Source organism: Podarcis cretensis, assembly GCF_951804945.1.
Source record: "Podarcis cretensis genome assembly, chromosome: 1".
Lineage (NCBI taxonomy): Eukaryota > Metazoa > Chordata > Lepidosauria > Squamata > Lacertidae > Podarcis > Podarcis cretensis.
The window spans coordinates 58,706,455-58,725,866 of NC_137170.1; the positions used below are offsets into that span (position 1 = coordinate 58,706,455).

Consider the following 19,412-nt stretch of genomic DNA (forward strand, 5'->3'; position numbering starts at 1 on the left):
TAGGACTAGAGGGTTGTCCAAAGGCTTCCTGGGGGAAAGCAAAAGTACAGATATGCACAAGTGTGTCACAAGACCATGATCATTTTGTATTTCTATGCTGCTTGATTGTTGTAAAACCTCTAAATGATTTACAAGAACGAATTTCCTTCTATTATTCTATTTCCTTCCATTAATGCATTGTTAGTATCCTTGAGTCTTTGGGTAAAGGAATGCTAGATCATTCAACCAAATATATACACAGGTTTGAGGACAACTGCGAGGCCTTTAGAGACCTGCACCCTATTGATGCAGATTGGCAAAACATTGTACTGCAACTTGAAAAATATTACCAATATTGCCAGAAAGAAGATAGTTAAAGGTAAAGGTACCCCTGCCCGTACGGGCCAGTCTTGCCAGACTCTAGGGTTGTGCACTCATCTCACTCTATAGGCCGGGAGCCAACGCTGTCCGCAGACACTTCCGGGTCACGTGGCCAGCGTGACAAGCTGCATCTGGCGAGCCAGAGCAGCACACGGAACGCGGTCCCTATTTATCTACTTGCTCCCGGAGGTGCTTTCAAACTGCTAGGTTGGCAGGCGCTGGGACCAAACGACAGGAGCGCACCCCGCCGCGGGGATTCGAACCGCCGACCATGCGATCGGCAAGTCCTAGGCGCTGAGGTTTTACCCACAGCGCCACCCGCGTCCCACTAGTGCTATGTGTTTGAGAGCCATAAGCCAAGTAAGAGGGGCAAGGAAAAGCAAAATGGACGTAACGGTCTTTCAATAAAAGTTTATTGAAAGAGCATGCTGATGATCAAATACGTGCGGTGACTTGATATTTCAACTGACTTTTCATTCCAAAAACCTGCTACGGTCTCTTGACTCTTGATGGTGTCTTTGTTCTTCTGGCACTCTTTAACGAGAGCCTTCATTTCAGCGTTACATTGAAGAGTGTGACTGGAGGGGCAAATTTGTTCAGCTCCACCCGCAAGACGCTTCAAGCCCAACACACAATAGGTAGTTATATCTGCCTTATTAACCATGTCTCCACAGTCTCCTTTCATGAGAGCTTTTTAGCCTAGCCCCACCCACCCAGGTGTGGTTACTAATATATTTAGCTCACCAGAAATGAGACTGCCCTCCCTTTCTGTCGCAATTAAAATAATCTGATTAGTCACGGTCAATTTTATAGACTTGAAATGAAGACAAACTTGGGAAAGATGACTCAGAATTGTCATAGACAAAAGTTTTTTCAGTTGAGCTCAGACCTAAATCAGCTCAGTTTCAGGAAAGTGGGATGGTGCTTGTTCAGGACACCTGATCCCTCCTAGTCACTTGGTTCTATATACAATCTACATTTATTATTTATTTTATTTAACAAAACTTTCAAACTGCTTTATTGGAAGTAGACTTCTACGTGGTTTACATAGATCCCACCATGTGTCCAAGACAGATCCCAAAATTTTAAGCAATGTGAACTAAAGTCATTTCTGCAACCCCTCTGGGGTCTTAAGCTGAAGATTCATTAGTTTCATAGTAGACACAATCCCTGATCTGGACTGTGACTAAAGCAGTACAGGCTTTTAGAACTCAGGACTCCTAAAGAGCTTAGTGCCCTGCAGGTGACTTATCTCTTAGTTCTCTTTCCCTGCCCCTCACTTTGATGAAAGGTTGAGAGTGTACTTTCTTCTCTATTTCTTCCAACAGTAGGAACCACAAGTAACTGGAACAGGTGTGCTCAGTTAAGCCAGCGCCTCAAGTTTTTGTCTTGTTATTTTCCACAATGCCAAATGAACCTTGAATTTATTTTTTTATAAAGTTATGAGTGTGTTCCAAGAGGGCATTTTCTTGCAAAACTCAATAAAGGCAAAAGTAGAGCACTGCAACCCCAGAGTTGTTTGCAACTGGACTTAACTTTCAGGGGTCCCTTTACTTTTACCTTTAGATGTCCTTCTAATAGTGAGTGACAGCTGAGTGATAACCGACATCTTCTTACACCAATGATCCTGTCCTTTTACAGTCGTACCTTGGTTGTCAAATGCCTTGGTACTCACACATTTTGGCTCCCGAACGATCAAAGTGAGTGTTCCGGTTTTTGAACGTTCTTTTGGAAGCTGAATGTCCGATGCGGCTTCCGCTATTGTTTCCAGCATGCCTGCGCAATCAGGAGCCAATTAGAAGCCACGCCTTGGTTTCCAAACGTTTCGGAAGTCAGACGGATTTCCGGAACACATTCTGTTTGAAAACCAAGGTACGACTGTACATTCTTTCAAAGTAGCAACTGCAGTGTGGTTTTGTAGCATACATATTTAGCTGGTTAAAAGCCAATCAACAACATGGAACATTTCAAATAGAATTTGTCTTCTCAAGACTAGTGATCTGCTCTTTACAGAGGATGTAGCAATGCACTGTCCTGTTAGGTGGAACCGGTGCCTTCTCTGAACATCAACCAGGATGATGGGAAATAAAATTAGCAAACTTTTTGTTGATGAATGCCCAATCCTAGAATTTGTATTAATTAGCAAAAATGTGGAAATCTATTCAGAAATTCAGAAAAAGACTTAAGCAACAACCACAAAAATACCTTTTTTGGTTTATTTTTCTCCCAGCAGCTCCTCCCCACCCATGAATCATGGATAACATCATTTCCGTAACTTATCTTTATGTGCTGAACATTTGCATTTATCTACACAGCTCACATTCATCTTACAATGACCTCATTACAGCAACTTGTCCAAAGCTACCTGGTGAGATTCATTGCTTAATCAGCTTTCTTCAAGAACTGTAGTCATTGTGACGGCACATCCTCTGATTAACACAGTAATGCATATATTTGATTGCAACTCAGGGCTGGTCTACACAATCAACAGAATGAGGTGGGAGAATGGACTGCACTGCTTCAGACTTCACTTGCGAGATAAATTTTCTGTGTTTACTTGAGAGAGGAATAAAAAAAATGTTAACACAGCAGGAAGAAAGGTTCTATCTCAATCCACACCCCACTGTGATAATTTTCTGAATGCAGATCATTTTTATTTCAAAATGTGACATTTTAGATGGATTAACTTCAGGTAAGGCATGTTCGAAAGATCTACAGCCAGAGATGTATTCAAAGCCAGACACTATGCGCAAACATGAGAGTCCTCACTTGATATGACGTCCAGCTGCACTCTGGGTACTGTGTGGTGTCCCATTTTCCTGGGCACACTATTCTCCACCTTCCTTCCCTCACGCACAACTAACTGAAGCACAAGGATACAAGTTACAAGCTTCTGATGACATTGTGAGTGAAAACTTCTTAAAAAGTCTTTTTTGTTTGTTTAAAAATATGTCTTGCCTTTAATGAAACAACACGAAAGAAGGGACAGATAAAGGTACACTTTCACAGAAAATTAGACAAAAATAGCTAGCTCTGTTTGTGCATTTTATGTGTTGAAGGGATTCCACAAAACAACAAAAAAGTATTATCTTTGATGGGACCAATCAACTTGTCACAAAGTTATGAGCAAACTTTTGACTTCTCCACAATTTTTCATGAGACTCAAATCTTCAGCAGATATGAAGATGGAAACTAGAAACTCTAGGACAGGGATAAGCAAACTCAGCCCTCCAGATGTTTTGGGACAACTCCTACCATCCCTAGATAACAGGACCAGTGGTCAGGGATGATGGGTATTGTAGTCTCAAAACATCTGGAGGGCTGAGTTTGCGTATGCCTGCTCTAGAAGCCCACTTACTAACACCATTTATCCATTACTCCCAACAGCCAACTGCCCCTTCTCCATCGTGCTTCTGAAGAGTGAGAGATGCTAGAATCAAGCCTGTTATGCGATAATGAAAAAAGAGCATCCATTTCCTAGCCCTGTGTTGCTCTTCAAACATGCACTTGAGTTGATTCCATGTCCAACAAATTTATGTGTGTGTGTAAATAAAAAGGACAGAAGATGGAAACACAATTAGGGACTAATTAGGTTAGGAAGGGTGCATTATGTTTCTTAAAACAATGCCAAGCACAATATAAATTTCAAACATGAAAGCATTTGTTTAGAGTTCCCACATAAAAAACAAGCACCCTGAAATCCACCTTCAGATATTGTTTTTATTAGGCCAACCAAAATGTCTTGCAATAGTGTGCAAGCTTTTGAGTTTTCCGGAACTGTTCATCAGACAAGGTGGTAAAGAAAAAGCAAGGGTGGGGAGGAAAAAACGCACACATCTTGTCTGGTGTTCAAGCCAGCTGCGTTTGCCTCTGGTAAGAGTCTTAAGGTAGACTGTGGGAAGAGGTAGCAGACTTTCTAATGTGGCTGTGCTATGCAGGTATCAGGAAGGTTTCCTGGGAAAAAGGAACACGTAATGGCAGATTCTTCACCTCTAGAAGTAAAACCATCAGCTGTTACTCAGTTCTTTCTCCATCCTTAGGCAAAACACACAGGTTCCTTGGTAGGTGGAGAACAGGAACAAAAGAAGACTAGGTAGTCATATTAACAGGGTTAGAAATTAATTTTAGATGGTGTGCTGGGGGGGGAAAGGCAACAGAAGCCAAACTGGGGAGCTTTACCTAGTAAGCATGTTATTCTTCCTTGAAAGTATTCTCCTATTATCAAACACTTTGTTGAAATATGTTTCAGTGTTCCATGCAAAAAAACCAAACTCTGCTTTTCTCCTCCACCAGTTTTGTTGTTGCTTCTGTTAATATTAAAGGTAAAGGGATCCCTGACCATTAGGGTCCAGTCGTGACCGACTCTGGGGTTGCGGCGTTCATCTCGCTTTATTGGCCGAGGGAGCCGGCGTACAGCTTCCGGGTCATGTGGCCAGCATGACTAAGCCGCTTCTGGCAAACCAGAGCAGCGCACGGAAACGCTGTTTACTTTCCCGCCGGAGCGGTACCTATTTATCTACTTGCATTTGGACGTGCTTTCGAACTGCTAGGTTGGCAGGAGCGGGGACCGAGCAACGGGAATTCGAACCACCGACCTTCTGATCGGCAAGCCCTAGGCTCCCGCGCCACCCGCGTCCCTTACTCTGTCAATAGTAGTGCCACTGGATTATTTATTTATTTTTTGCAAAGAACCAATGAAGCAGACATTGGTTTAGAACTCATTTTATTTAAGATATGAAGTTGGATGCAACTTTTATCATAAAAAGCATATATGCAGTGTCTCATACCTTAATATTTTAAGTGAGGAAATATTTGTTCTGAATTCAAACCAAATAGAGCCAGTATATTCTTCCTGGAGTCCATTAATTCCTGCTTGGTGGAATGGAAAAGGTAGCCCTGCAAAAGTGTGTGGGTCAAAGGTTTTAGAGACCTTAATCTATGAGTTGTGCTTTTGGGAGAAAGCTTTGTCCTACAGCAAGACAATGCCTGTATTTTTCTGAATAGTTCATCTTTGCATTCTGAGCTGGTGGAACTCTTTCAAGATTTCTCCAGTCAAACTTGGAGAACTTTATTCAACTCATCTATAGAAGCTAGAAGAGTTTCAGTTTCCTCAGAGCAAGACATCTCTAAGGACCCAAAGAAGCTTCTTATGTTTGGCCAGCTTGGAGGCACAATTTATCAGAACCGTTATACTTGATGGTGCAGTGGTCAATTTAATTACACCTAACGTATATCTGATTGAAAAATAGCACATTGCTCAAATCACCAAGAACATCAAGTACACAGATATTCAGTCCAAGAATGCCGGTCAGCATATTATGTATATCTTTGTTTTGAAAAAAGTGGCAATTTTAAGCTGTGTGTGTTTGTTCCAAGTCCCTAATTTGCAATGCAGGACTGAGCACTTGCATTTAGAAGATGCCCTCTTGATTCCAAGTGAATGTAGTTTCAATTAATAGTTTAGCATGCGAGGACTTCTCATTTTGAACTTCAACATATCTAATGTTGTGCTTGAATGGCCTAATATCCTATACTGATGTGGTGGCCGCATGTACAATAGGGCTGTAATTCAGAACAGGCCTCAGAGGCATGGTAATGGTGCCTCAATCATATGGACAAACCCATCCTGTTTAAGTTAATTTTGAGCTAAAGGTCAGCAAGAAGCTGTTAAATACTATTTCATGTGAAGATAAAGGCTGGTATTCAGTGCTACCTGCTTCGCTGATAGAAAGCATTATCTACTCCATATATAGGCATAGAGTCTTCATGGTTATGTCAGAAGACTCTTAAGTTTGCTAAATTTCCGTAAACAGATTGCTAGAGAGAAGGGCAATGATGTGGCCTATGATCTGAAACAATGGTTCTCAGACTGGGAGCGGCTACTGGTGGGCTTGCAGCTTGACTATTCTGGCACCGTTTTTTCTAGAAAAAAAATATGTTGGTGAGCAGGATTTTAGTCAGTGACTGGAATTATAAAGATGATCAAGAAACTACAGGTAGACAACACAGAGAACTCAACAGGGAAAGGAGCACTTATTATCTGTTGTGTTTTTAATGCAATTTGTTCTTCTGAAGTCAGCACTGGGCATTACATTGTTATAAATATTTATACACATTTCCCCCATTTATATCTGTTTTACACTTTAGACTTGACTCACTATTACTCTTAATTTCTCAAAACTATCATACCAGTACAACCATTACATATACAGTAAGCAGAGAACCAATACAAAGAATTCCCAACAAAAATTCCAGGTTCACATGGATGAATCCTAGTTTTAATGGGAACACTCTCTTTCTCTATTAAACAGCTGCATAACTGACACAGACAATCTGCTAGACTGAAAATGGTATTTGAAAATGCTTTCAACTTTTTTCAGTCTGAAAAAAAAAATGAAAGAAAGGATGGTTTTGTTCTCTTTTACTACTTTTCACCCATTTCACCCATTCAGTATGCATTCAGGCATATTGAAGATATCCACATCTGATATAGCCACCCTGTTGTGCAATTGCTTAAACAGTTTGAGAAATTCAGCATGTTCAATAACAGTATTTAGCATATAAAAACCAAGATCTGGAAATCTTTGAAAGTGTTTCAAGTCAGTTCAAATAAATAAGCTGTTTAATTGTCCATGTCTCACTAAGCATTTATCTTCCTATCTTTTGTACCTGGTTTTCTTTCATCTCCTTTTGCATTCAGTCCCCTATATTGCCAAGCAGAGGACCAAATCTTGACCATTTTAGCTCAAGGCAAGGCGAACTGGATTCTCCAAATTGCTTTTAAGTCTCTCCAGAAATTGTGAAGCTAGTTCATCGTCTACTACTCGGCCATCACTTGATAGCGTTACTGTCATCAACTGATGCTGCTGAAGCTTCTCATTCCCTTCGTCATCCACCGCAACTGCGAGTTCTGTCCGAGTTCGTCCCACAGCTAAGATACAGGCTTGTGGAGGGTTTATGACAGCAATGAAGCTACTGATGCCAAACATGCCTAGATTGGAAATGCTATTGGTGGAAGGGAAAAAGAAGACAGACAAACAAATATTGGGGGGAAGGATAAGTATGAAGAAGGCACTTTGAAAACATATTTAGGAAATTACTAAGGATTCATTTAGACACAGAAAAAAGTATATGTATCTCCATAAACATATGGAGTTAGAAATTTAACTTAATGAATTAAAACCAAAGGTTTAGAATAAAGAATAAGGGTGAATAAAAACCACACACAAAGAAATACACCATTTCCCTATATTAATATAACTTTAGTATTAGTATCAGTTTGATTTTGTTAGTATGTGATGAACTAAAAGGAGACTAGTTGGGGTTGTTTTTGTCAGTCTGCATTTCTTAGTGCGGAAAGTATTGATCTGAAGTGTAGAGATCTTTCCTCTTCTACTTAATTCAAGAGGGTTCTGGAAGCCTCTCTGTGTGAAAGAAGGTTCATGATGTTTGGGTTATACCTTCAGAGAACCTGAGTAGAGATGGCTTAAACTGGTTGTCTTATCTCTTCAATCAAGGTCCTGCTGACTATAAAAGTAAGGCCAGAAGGAGCCTGAGTTTCACTTTCTGTTTCTATCTCTTTTCCTTCTGGTGTAGTGTTCTGTACATAGTATGCTTAGTGTTAAACTTTTAGACTAATTATAAGTTATTGTAAGTTTAAATCTGCTGCAACTGGGTTTCTTATGGACATTACCAATCCTGAATGTATTGGATTTGTGACCATTCTGCTTATTTGCCTTTAGTAGCAGCAAAGCTCTGCTGGATGAAATACAATTGCCTTTGGTCTATTTTTTAGGAATCCTGCAACATGTTTAAGTTGTTACTTTGCTAACGATACATTGGAATCTACTCTGGATCAACACTGAGTTGAATTTAAATGACAGTTTTTCGTGTTTTTTGTTGTTAACTTCAGTCTGAAAACTATATACAGAGAGTCATACTCCCTCAAGTTTTTTCCCATCTCATCATTTGCCACCAGGCACCTTTCTCTCTCTCGCTCTCATTTGTCATCACTGGCTGAGATGGTAGCAGTGTGCTGGGGCTGGTTTAAATTCAGTTAACTCAGTGGGGCGTACTTTGGAGCAGAAATGTGTAGGGTTGCACTGTTAGCTGAAAATAGGCCATGGAGTCGTGATAGTGGACTTTTGGAGGAAAGCTTTGTCCTATGGCATGGAGTCTACTAAATAGATTCTGGAATAGGCATGGATGCAGAAAATAATACAACCAACCAATTTCCAACCAAACTTTGAACCTGTTCATCACTATTAACTACTGCAAATTCAGAATATTTAAGACTCTAGGATGTAACTACCTTCTTTGGCTTACTAGCGTTATGAGAAACATAGCAATAGATTCTTAAAAACACATTGGCTACAGTGTGATTTATCCTGTCTCTTCAGCTGAGGTAATGTCAGAATGAATCCAAGAGTAGAGAAAGCAACCTTGGCTGCTACACAGCAGTGGAAGTAATGCTAGGAACATCTGGTAAAGTGAGAAAAAGGTTTCCTGGCTGCTTATGCAGGTATTCAGTAACTCTGATTTAACACAACTTCTCCCTGCTAAATAAGAAGGCTCTTCCCTGCCATAAATTGAACATGACAGTTCTAGTGGGGGGCAGGGGTGGGAAACACTGTCACTGCCATTTCCTTTCACAATTTTGTAGAACATGGGATGGTCCTGGAAATTATAATAAAGTGTATCCTTTGTACCAAGCAGCTGTAATGGGGTTTCCATGCACCCAATATTCCTACCATCTAGGATTTCTCACAAAGATCTTCAGAACAGAAAACAAGAAAGGGGAATGGAAGCCAACAGGAAATCAGCATTTACCCCTGACCTGAAGGCCCATCTAAACAGAAGGCTCCTTTTAGGTTATCATCTTTGCTCAGTATCATATACACAACTTCATTCTGGCCAATCTTAGCCTCTGGAAGTACGGAAGTCTGCTGTTGCTAGGCAAGAATGTTACAGAATAGGTCTCAGCCTTGCAGAATTCAAAGTGCAGATGGGCCAAGAGATTGGAAGCTTGGGTAACGTCAAGCATCCAAGGTGAAATTAATCAAAGCATAGGATACCATGGCGTATTAATATTGCCTCAATAGTGCATCAGTTAAGGCTGTGGCCTCAACAGCTGTAATTTCCTGGCGTTCTGAAACCCTTTACACAGCATGCTACACCAACCCCCACCCCACAATTTTTTTAAAATTAAATATTAAACTCACTCTATTGCACTATTCAACATGGGAATAAGCTAACAATGGACATTCCTCCTGGCCAACTCTAGGACACTCATTTAGATATGATGAAATTCTTAAATTTATGTGAAACATCTCTCAACATTGAAGCTTTTCCTGCCAACTAGGGTCTATATTCTTGCTCTGCTATGTCCCCATTAGCCTTTAAACAGTTTTAATGAAATACCTGTTTACGTTCAAGGAGTAATTTTCTAATCTGAAAACCCCTCATAAGAAAAGAAAAGGCGCTGTGTTTTATAGAACCATATCCCAATTAAACAAGGTATATTAGGGACGCGGGTGGCGCTGTGGATAAAACCTCAGTGCCTAGGACTTGCCGATCGTATGGTCGGCGGTTCGAATCCCCACGGCGGGGTGAGCTCCCGTCGTTCAGTCCCAGCTCCTGCCCACCTAGCAGTTCGAAAGCACTTTTAAGTGCAAGAAGATAAATAGGTACCGCTTTATAGCGGGAAGGTAAACAGCGTTTCCGTGTGCTGTGCTGGTGCTGGCTCGCCAGCTGCAGCTTCGTCACGCTTGCCACGTGACCCGGAAGTGTTTTCGGATGGTGCCGGCTCATGGCCTCTAGAGCGAGATGAGCACGCAACCCTAGAGTCGGACACGACTGGCCCGTACGGGCAGGGGTACCTTTACCTATTAGCTGGTACCTTCATTACTAGTGCATCCTAAACATTATTGGGAGTCACCAGTTGTTCATAATAAAGCTAGAGGTTTGCATTCAAGAAACAATTCTATAGAGATTACTCCTCTGACATGTTATGTATGAATTTTGAAGACATTGATGGGAACCATTATCCAGAGTCTAGGAAAAACAACAGATTTATAGTCCAAGATTGTCCATGACCAGCCACATGACCAGAGACTGGATTGTACTTAATATTTTTGAGTCAGTGGAATTGCACTGCTCTCTCTGTATACTCTATGCTGCTAAGGGGAAGGGATGCATCTCAGTGGCAGAATATCTGCTTTGAATTCAGGAAATCCCAGTTTCAAATCTCAGCATCTCCAGGTAGGCCTGGGAGTGTCCCCCGTGTGAAACTTGGAAGAGCTGCTGACAGTCATGCTTCCCGCAGCATGGAGTGAGGGTGAAATGAAAATCAGCAATGCATTCTGAACAAATATGAATGTTATGAGAGGAGTTAAACTAAGCTCATGCAGTACACCAGATGTGCTATTTGTAGGTACATCTGAACACAGTCTAAGATTACAAAAAGCTAGATAAACCAAGTTTAGTGCTTCACTTACAGACTAACAATATTCTGGAGCACAAGTAAGAGCACAACTTCATTCCACGCTACTAAATTTTTAGCAATTAAACTACATTTGAAATACCTAAAAGATCCTCCTTGGTATTCTTCTGGTAGCAATTTTCCATCTCTTGCTTTCTTTGCTAGAGCCTATGGAAATCAAATCCAAACATATGTTAGTAATTTAAGAATTTCTGTTAGCAAAGTTAATTGTATTTGTGAAATAAATATGCTCTTAAACGTATTTTGCTTGTATAAATAGTTCAGTTTAATTAATATCAATAAATTCAAGCAGATGCTGTAATTTGTGTTAGCAAAACTCTTAAATTTGTATCTTCTGGGAATAGGCCTCCAAAGTAGGAATATACATTTGGAGGTAGCAGAGAAATTTCTGTGGTGATCCCTCAATTAGCTTTAGAATAGTCTCAGACAACATTTTCTGTTATGTTTAGCTTGTGTTAGTTATTCAACTGTCAGCACTGCCTTGCCTACAACCTATAGATGAAATAGTCTGATCTCATTGTAAGTAGCCATTAATTCTAACGCTGACAGGAAATTTCACCCAACTATTTTACAACCAAAAATGAGAGGAAAATGTAAGTCCTATTATATGATTCACAGCTGATGGGTGGAGCTAACAAAGTGTCAAATCATTCCTTCTAGGAGGCAACAAGACTCATGAAAAATTACCATTTCCTATGATTTCATATGACATATTTGGATGCATGAGATATCTACACATGACATCACTGTCTGAAAGTGCATTTTTCAGAAACAAGATACGGACAATATACAATTAGAACGGAAATTTCAATTTTTCAGATTTATAGCAGTTAAAAAGTAATAGTGCAAAAAATGCATTTGAGAGACATGTGTCACTGAAAATTCCCCACAATTATGGGAAATATTTGTTTTTACTGTCTTGCCACCATAGCCATGGCAATTTCAATATAAAACATCAATGCACGCAGAGATTTAAAGATCACTTAGACCACTTACATAATCTATCTCAGTTTACTAAAGGAGAATGAAATAAAAGGTATCCAAGAGGTTGCCAGAGAGACAGGAAGAAATTATAGAAAATTAAAATTGAGGAATATTCAGCTCAGCTGTGATAAAGATAACACTGTAAACTCAATTCACAGTGATATATGTAAGTCCTTACAGTCCAATACTGTGCTCAGCTATGCCAAAGCAATGTTACATCTGTTGTAAGAATCCCAGTGCATTAGGGGACAGTTCTATTGACCAGACCTAGCCCTTCAATATATTCAGGTCATGACAATACTGAGAGGGATAATACATGCTTATGTTCAAAGCAAAAATATTAATCTTGACAAGCGTTTATAACTACAGTGCTGGTAATGCACCTTTTATTTGAAAATATCTGGCAGTAAAGAATGCCCCAATAGCCTTAAGATGGGATTGGAATTCTGCTAAAGATATTAATAGCAAAGCTTATTGTTACAGATGGAAGTCTCAGATTTCCGAAATCCATCCATTATCTTTATGGAAATATATTGGCCTAGTAGATACTTGTAGATTAATACCTCTTACTATGGATGCCTACTTCCTGCTGCACATTAGAGTTATGATAAACAAGTTGTTAGGTTTTACATAAACACAGGAGAAGAAATCTGCAATAGTTTCATTTAAGATTATGCTCCAGTGGCTCTTTGTAGAACTAGAATATTCTTTGTGAATTAAGATGACATGCATAAAGTTTTACAGATGAGTACAACACTATCAAACATTTATCAAAGAAAAAACAAAGTAAAATTGCACAACCATGTGGCAGGAAGCTAAGGAGTAAAGATCAACAAAATGAAATTGTCTACATTCCTTTCAGCAAAAACACAAAAACAAAAGGAACACCACAGATATGCATAGGTTTCTCTAGGTCTGTTCTTCCACTTCTTAAATTCTATTGGACTTCCAGATAACTGGGGTTAGGATTGCAGTCTTGGTTACTGAACTGAGATATGGATGACTATACTTGGCCTATATTGCATTGCCTAGTTGCTTATTGCTGGAGATAAAAATATATGTTTCCATTGAAATTTAAATGCATCTCTGATGAAATTGCCTTCATTGATCATCCTTTCAGAATTACTGTAACAGTTACTACAACTGGCAAGCAGGAAGATAAAGAAAAGCACACTCTTCTTTCTAACTGATTTTTGAATTATTACTTACAACCCCATGGTGATTACTGGCAAAATAAAATCTTCCAAATCATTCCATTGTTGTGGTTTATAATACTTCAATAAACAAAGAGTTGAGGACAGGCCTAAATGTGGGCAAGGAACAAGGATATTTTGCCTATTGGTTTTTTTTCTAAAATACACAAACATCTAAACCTCTCTCTCAAAGGGTAATGAAAACTTATTTGCGGAATGGTGTTGGAGGAGCCCAGAACAATAGTTCTGGGTGATTTCAACATCCATACTGAGGTGGACTCTAGTGCACTAGCTAGGGTTTTAATGGCCTCCATGGCGATTCTAACTAATCTTAAGAAATCCTCCATTTTCCATACTGCCAGCTTTTGTGAAGCTGGTGCAGCACAGTGGCTAAAAGACTGAAAGGCAAATCATAAAGAGTCTGATACAAATTTCACTATTCTGATGAACTCACTAGACGAGACTCGATCTCAGAGCATCAGGCTCCTGTATGCAGAATGGGATTAATAATGATGACCTACTGCAAGAAGAAAGGAACAGCATGTGCAGTCCCCAACTTCCACAAAAGAACTCAAAATTAGCCTCCCTCTGGGGAACTTTAGATAAATGTAGGCCAGAAACAAAATGTATTTGTTGATTTTAATTTCACTTAAAATCCCTGAATGCCTGCCAAAAGCAAAACACAGTAATTCCTGTGGAATGGGACATCATCACAGATGTCTCATATCCAACAGAGAAGCGGCTTTAAAGCAGTGTGTTTTTTCCGAGATACACCATGTCTTTGGTTGCACATCTAAATGCCATTATGCTCCGAAAGATTACGACCATGTATGTGGAATACCTACCTTTGCAGAAGCTGCAATCTCCTGAACTCCCTTGGCTGCAGCATCTTTTATGATTGGTGTAATGAGACCTCGGTCTGTTGCCACAGCAATAGAGATGTCTATAGATTGCTGCTGCCGGGGGCCCTCTCCATCCCAGGTCACATTCACATCTGGCATTTGCTGGAAGAAGGAAACAGAGGGAGGCGCAGCTGTTAAAAGAATAATGGCATAACCAATTACCAAGGAAAAGGAAAATCCTTTAGAAAGTGTGGTGATGGAGGAATTCACATATGTGGAAAGGTTTGCCTTAAGCAAGGCAAGGTTAATAATAACAAAAGATCTGTCATGTGAGTCTAAAAATAGACCTATCTTATTAGCTAGCATCCATGTATACCTACTTTGTCACAAGGCATGAATGTACAGGATACTGGAAATTGCACAGCTGCAGGCAGCCAAGAAATACACGGTTTCTGAACTGCTAGTGAATTATTAACAGACTCCAATCCCATCGGATATCAACCCTCAACTTGCAGATGCCTTGGAAACAAGAATTGTGACTGCTGCCCCAATCATAAGGAAGTACATATGGATTTTCTGTTGCCACTTGATTCATAGGAGAAAATACAAGTTCAGTGTTAAAAAGAAGAAAAACTCACATCAACATATCCTTGTTAGCAGCATCTGCTCTAAATGTAAAACAAAATTTGACTAATTTGAAACTTGTTAATGTCAGAATTAAATTTCACGTTTTAAAATTAGACTGAGGGGTTTTTTTTTGCTTTGGATACAAATGGATATTTTGTATGAGAATGTTCTCATTTTCCCCCTACTCATGTTCCCATATTCATGGCTTCTATCAAGCTAATGTAACTAATTTATTTAAAACCTGTACATGATGAATTCTACTTGTAAAATTTTCCCAATGCTGATCACACAAATGCACTGAGCAAGACATATGTGTGCCTAAAGCAGTAGATTGGAAAGGATTTCTACTTCCTAATTGTTTAACAATAGCAAATCAAAAATATTTTTTCCACCAGCAGTGGATTTTATGTATGTGGAAGGGCTTTGAGCTCCGTTCAATTCTGATATTCAAATGCCTGAACTCAGGATAATTCAATTCTAGGCTCTGGTTGAAGGATCTGGGGCTTCTAGTAAAACACAAGGTAGATTCCCCAAGCCTAAAGCCTGTTCATTCCTGGCTCATGTAATGTTTATATGTATCCCCAGTAGCTGCCATTTGCAAGTTTCCCTTTTCAGACACAAGTCACCACACATATAGAAACTCATTTGAAAGAAGTGGAACACGACCCTTTGAAAAGTTTCCTAGGATTGAAGTTGGAACATTTAATAATAATAATAATAATAATAATAATAATAATAAATTATTTCTACCCCACCATCTGGCAGGGTTTCCTAGCCACTCTGGGAAGCTTCCAACTGAAGGTTAAAAATACATTAAAACATCAGTCATTAAAAACTTCCCTGAACAGGGCTGCCTTCAGATGTCTTCTAAATGTCATATAGTTGTTTATTTCCTTGACATCTGATGGGAGGGCGTTCCACAGGGCAGGAGCCACTACTGAGAAGGCCCTCTGCCTGGTTCCCTGTAACCTCACTTCTTGCAGGGAGGGATCTGCCAGAAGGCCCTTGGTGCTGGACCTCAGTGTCCGGGCAGAACGATGGGGGTGGAGATGCTCCTTCAGGTATACAGGACCGAGACCGTTTAGGGTTTTAAAGGTCAGCCCCATCATCAACACCAATTAGCTTATTTTCTACTTCCCTGGATGAAAGGAAGACTCAGCTAATGACAAAAAGATCTCTCAATGTCATGGGCTAAGAAACTGAAACTAAATTCAGATAAAGCAGGCTATTGGTAGATGTCTTGCCTGGCACCAGGTCTGATGGGGATCCAGGCAAGGATGTTGATAATTGGTTCAACTGGAAGACAGGTGTTTGGCTGTTCTAGACAGCACCGACGGAAAAAGTTTCCAACTGAGGAATATTTTTGATCTAGTTTAGCACCTGGATAAAAAAGGAAGCCAGTAATGCTTTCTACCATGAGCTGCTCTGTCTCAGAGGATCTGGACTTGGCTAGCATACTGCAGCCCTCAGCAAAGTCTCATTTGGATTACCACAGGGCATCCTCTGTAGGGCTGCTGTTGGAGAGTTTAAAAGGCTGCAACTAGTACAGCATGGGAGACCTGCTTTTTGACAGATGCTAATTGGTCATGGGACGCGGGTGGCGCTGTGGGTAAAAGCCTCAGCGCCTAGGGCTTGCCGATCGAAAGGTCGGCGGTTCGAATCCCCGCGGCGGGGTGCGCTCCCGCTGCTCGGTCCCAGCGCCTGCCAACCTAGCAGTTCGAAAGCACCCCCGGGTGCAAGTAGATAAATAGGGACCACTTACTGGTGGGAAGGTAAACGGCGTTTCCGTGTGCTGCGCTGGCTCGCCAGATGCAGCTTTGTCACGCTGGCCACGTGACCCGGAAGTGTCTCCGGACAGCCCTGGCCCCCGGCCTCTTGAGTGAGATGGGCGCACAACCCCAGAGTCTGTCAAGACTGGCCCGTACGGGCAGGGGTACCTTTACCTTTTACCTTTAATTGGTCATAGCTAATAAGTATGTGATCTTTTAAGGATAGAAAAGTTTACTGACGTATAAAATACCTGCATATTAACCTCTTTACCTATACTAGCAGTACTCAAGCTAGAAAAGAATAATACCAAATAAACAAACCAACAAGCCGGTATTAGTGCTGGGCCAAAAAGGAATATCAGGCAAGGGTTTATTTTCAGTTAAAAGACAAAAAGGTAAATGAAGATCAAGCTCAATGTTCAGTTTTCTTTCCATATTAAACCTAGGAAGAAAGTGTTGGCGTATGTGAAACTGAAACTAGTAGTCATTCCTTATCTGCACAGTATAATGTAAATCTAGAAGCAGGTGGCTTCAAGGACAGAAGCATGAGCAATGTGCCTTTGGGCCTAGATAAGAGACAGGGAGAAAGAGCTCTGTTCTTCTCCCTGCAGGGAGGGAGAAAATCATCTCCAGATGCGAACCGTACTAGCATCATGCTAGTGACTGATTTATGGGCTAATGATGTTAAAAAGGTAAAGGACTCCTGGACGGTTAAGTCCTGTCAAAGGTGACTATGGGGTGCGGTGCTCATCTCGCTTCAGGCTGAGGGAGCTGGCGTTTGTCCACAGACAGCTTTCCGGGTCATGTGGCCAGCATGACTAAACCTCTTCTGGAGCAATGGAACACTGTGATGGAAGCCAGAGAGCACGGAAACATTGTTTACCTTCCCGCCACAGCGGTACCTATTTATCTACTTGCACTGGTGTGCTTTCGAACTGCTAGGTTGGCAGAAGCTGGGACAGAGCAATGGGAGCTCACCCCGTCATGGGGATTTGAACCGCCAATCTTCCAATCGGCAAGCCCAAGAGGCTCAGTGGTTTAGACCACAGCACCACCTGCTCCCCTACTGATGTACTGAGCCATTAAGCTGTAAACCAGCACTACAACTTACTTCCTGAATCGTGGGTGTGAAGTGAGTTTATTGCATCAGTGATTGTCTCCTCAAAAGGCTTAACAACGCTGCACAGAGTGGTGCATGCAGAGGAGTGTGCTGGACGGTTTGTGAGTTGGAAAAGATACTCACAAATATTCAACAGAAAGGCGTCTTCACTGATAATGTTTTCTGCATGAAGGCCAAATAAAACTAGCACATCTTTCTTACAAATTCAGTGAGCTGATACAGATCAAGTGAACTGGAAATCCCAGAATAATGGGGAAATATTTTAGCTTCCTCTTAAGGAAGAAGATGCCCACATATGAGGGACATAATTTTAATTGAAAATTACACTCTCAAATCCCATCCAAGATAGCAGTCCACACAGGTTTTGCTTTGCATAGTGCTAGAACTGAAAAACAGGGCAGTCAGAAAATTTTGCATTTTATGCTGCTATGTAAACATAAACCCATGTTCAAACATATGGTACTTTTTTTGGAAGTTGCAGGTGGTGGGGTTGCATTTATTCATTCACAACCAGATACAATGATGAATTGGACGTGGGCTAAGATAATGAGGGTTAATCCAGATCAGACAGAGGTGCTCTTGGTCAGAAGAAGATCTGAATGGGGAGTGGGAATCTGTCCCATTTTGTTATTAATGGTAGTGCAGGCACCTGTACTAGTTGCCATACCAAACCATATTCAAGGCAAGATGTGCTTAAATTCCACCAGTTTTCTCCCAGTAGTGCTGTCTAATTGGTAACAAAGGTTTAAAGATGATTTTAATCCGAAGACTAGATAACCTTGAAACAACAGTAGTCCATGTGTGTAGAAGAATTTAGATCAGCCTTTCCCCACCTGGAAACAAGGCCGCTAGCCAAATTGGTTGGGACGGATAGGAGCTGTAGTCTAAAACGTATGAAAGGTATTAGTTTGAGGGATGCTCTAGATGGTCTCTGGTATGGCAACAACACAGAAGCTGTAATCTCACCATTAAGAGAATGTCTATCTGAATGGTGACTAAGAAACTACTTCTGAGGCTAGCAGATATTCCAGAAGAACAGAGAAAGGGGAAACTGATTTTGAGCTGACTTCCAAGGCACCAAACCTTCAGCCTAACTCAACACAGCACTTACCATTATTGAACACAGAAAATCTACAACTATAATTAAAGAATGGTTACTTACTTTCAGGGTAACTGCTGTTGCTTTGATAATAAAGTCATTCACTGACACTTTAATATCATCTGTATAAAAGAGAGCAAGAAATTAAGATACATAGTTTCAAGATAAACAGTCCACCTGCCCCAATTTGTACAATTAATATACTAGTCATTAGCAGAAGAACAGAATGACCTCTTAGAAAATCATGTAGTCAAAAACAGTTCTAATTACTTATCTTCATAGCAGGGGTGTTTTTATAGTACCATAAATCTGAAACTCAAAACATATTTCTGCTGTTGCTATAGGAAAACAGTGATTTAGAAATGATATGCTATTAACTGAGAGCATATAAAGCAGAATACTTGCATCCTCTAGAGTCTACCAGAAAGGAAAGTCTTTTTGTTTTTTAATGCATTCCACAATAATAATGTTTTATTTCGCTCCCATTCTTTTGCAGATAACAGCAAAGAACAAACAAGACCAACCCAGAAATCTGGATGCCTTTTTAAAAGGAGATGTAAATACAAGGGGGAAATGGAGAACAAGACAGGAGATGGAAAACCACTAGTCACCAAAAACACCTCTACTCTGGTCCACCTATGAAGAAGAAAGGGGGAAGGCTTATTCAAGACAAAATATGTAGGTATTTGCAATGATGGCCAAGATGCCTTTGCAGAAGTACGCTGGAATTTCCTCATCTCCACTCTACTATCGTCTCTTCATCCTCATCCCTGAGCTATGCTGCATCTTTATTGGGAGCATATCGATTGACAGTATTAGCATTTAAACCTCAAACTGCTCACAATGCCAAAGTCGGTGTCAAGATAGGTGATGTTATTATCTTTTCACACAAGAAGTACAGCTCTTCTTTTCACACA

At 40.5% G+C, this 19,412-nt stretch overlaps 1 protein-coding gene across 2 annotated transcripts in view; it reads right to left on the minus strand.

Moving 5' to 3' along the window:
• Positions 1-6,393: 6,393 nt before the first annotated feature.
• PDHX (pyruvate dehydrogenase complex component X) overlaps positions 6,394-19,412 on the minus strand; it is a 51,682-nt gene continuing 38,663 nt past the window's right edge. For both annotated transcript variants that reach the window (XM_079951934.1, XM_079951935.1), the window contains exons 8-11: positions 18,559-18,617; positions 13,884-14,042; positions 10,944-11,008; positions 6,394-7,365 (exon numbers count right to left, since the gene is read on the minus strand). In XM_079951934.1, the coding sequence (XP_079808060.1) occupies positions 7,101-7,365; positions 10,944-11,008; positions 13,884-14,042; positions 18,559-18,617 (548 nt within the window). In that variant the 3' untranslated portion in view covers positions 6,394-7,100. The remainder of the gene's footprint in view (positions 7,366-10,943; positions 11,009-13,883; positions 14,043-18,558; positions 18,618-19,412) is intronic.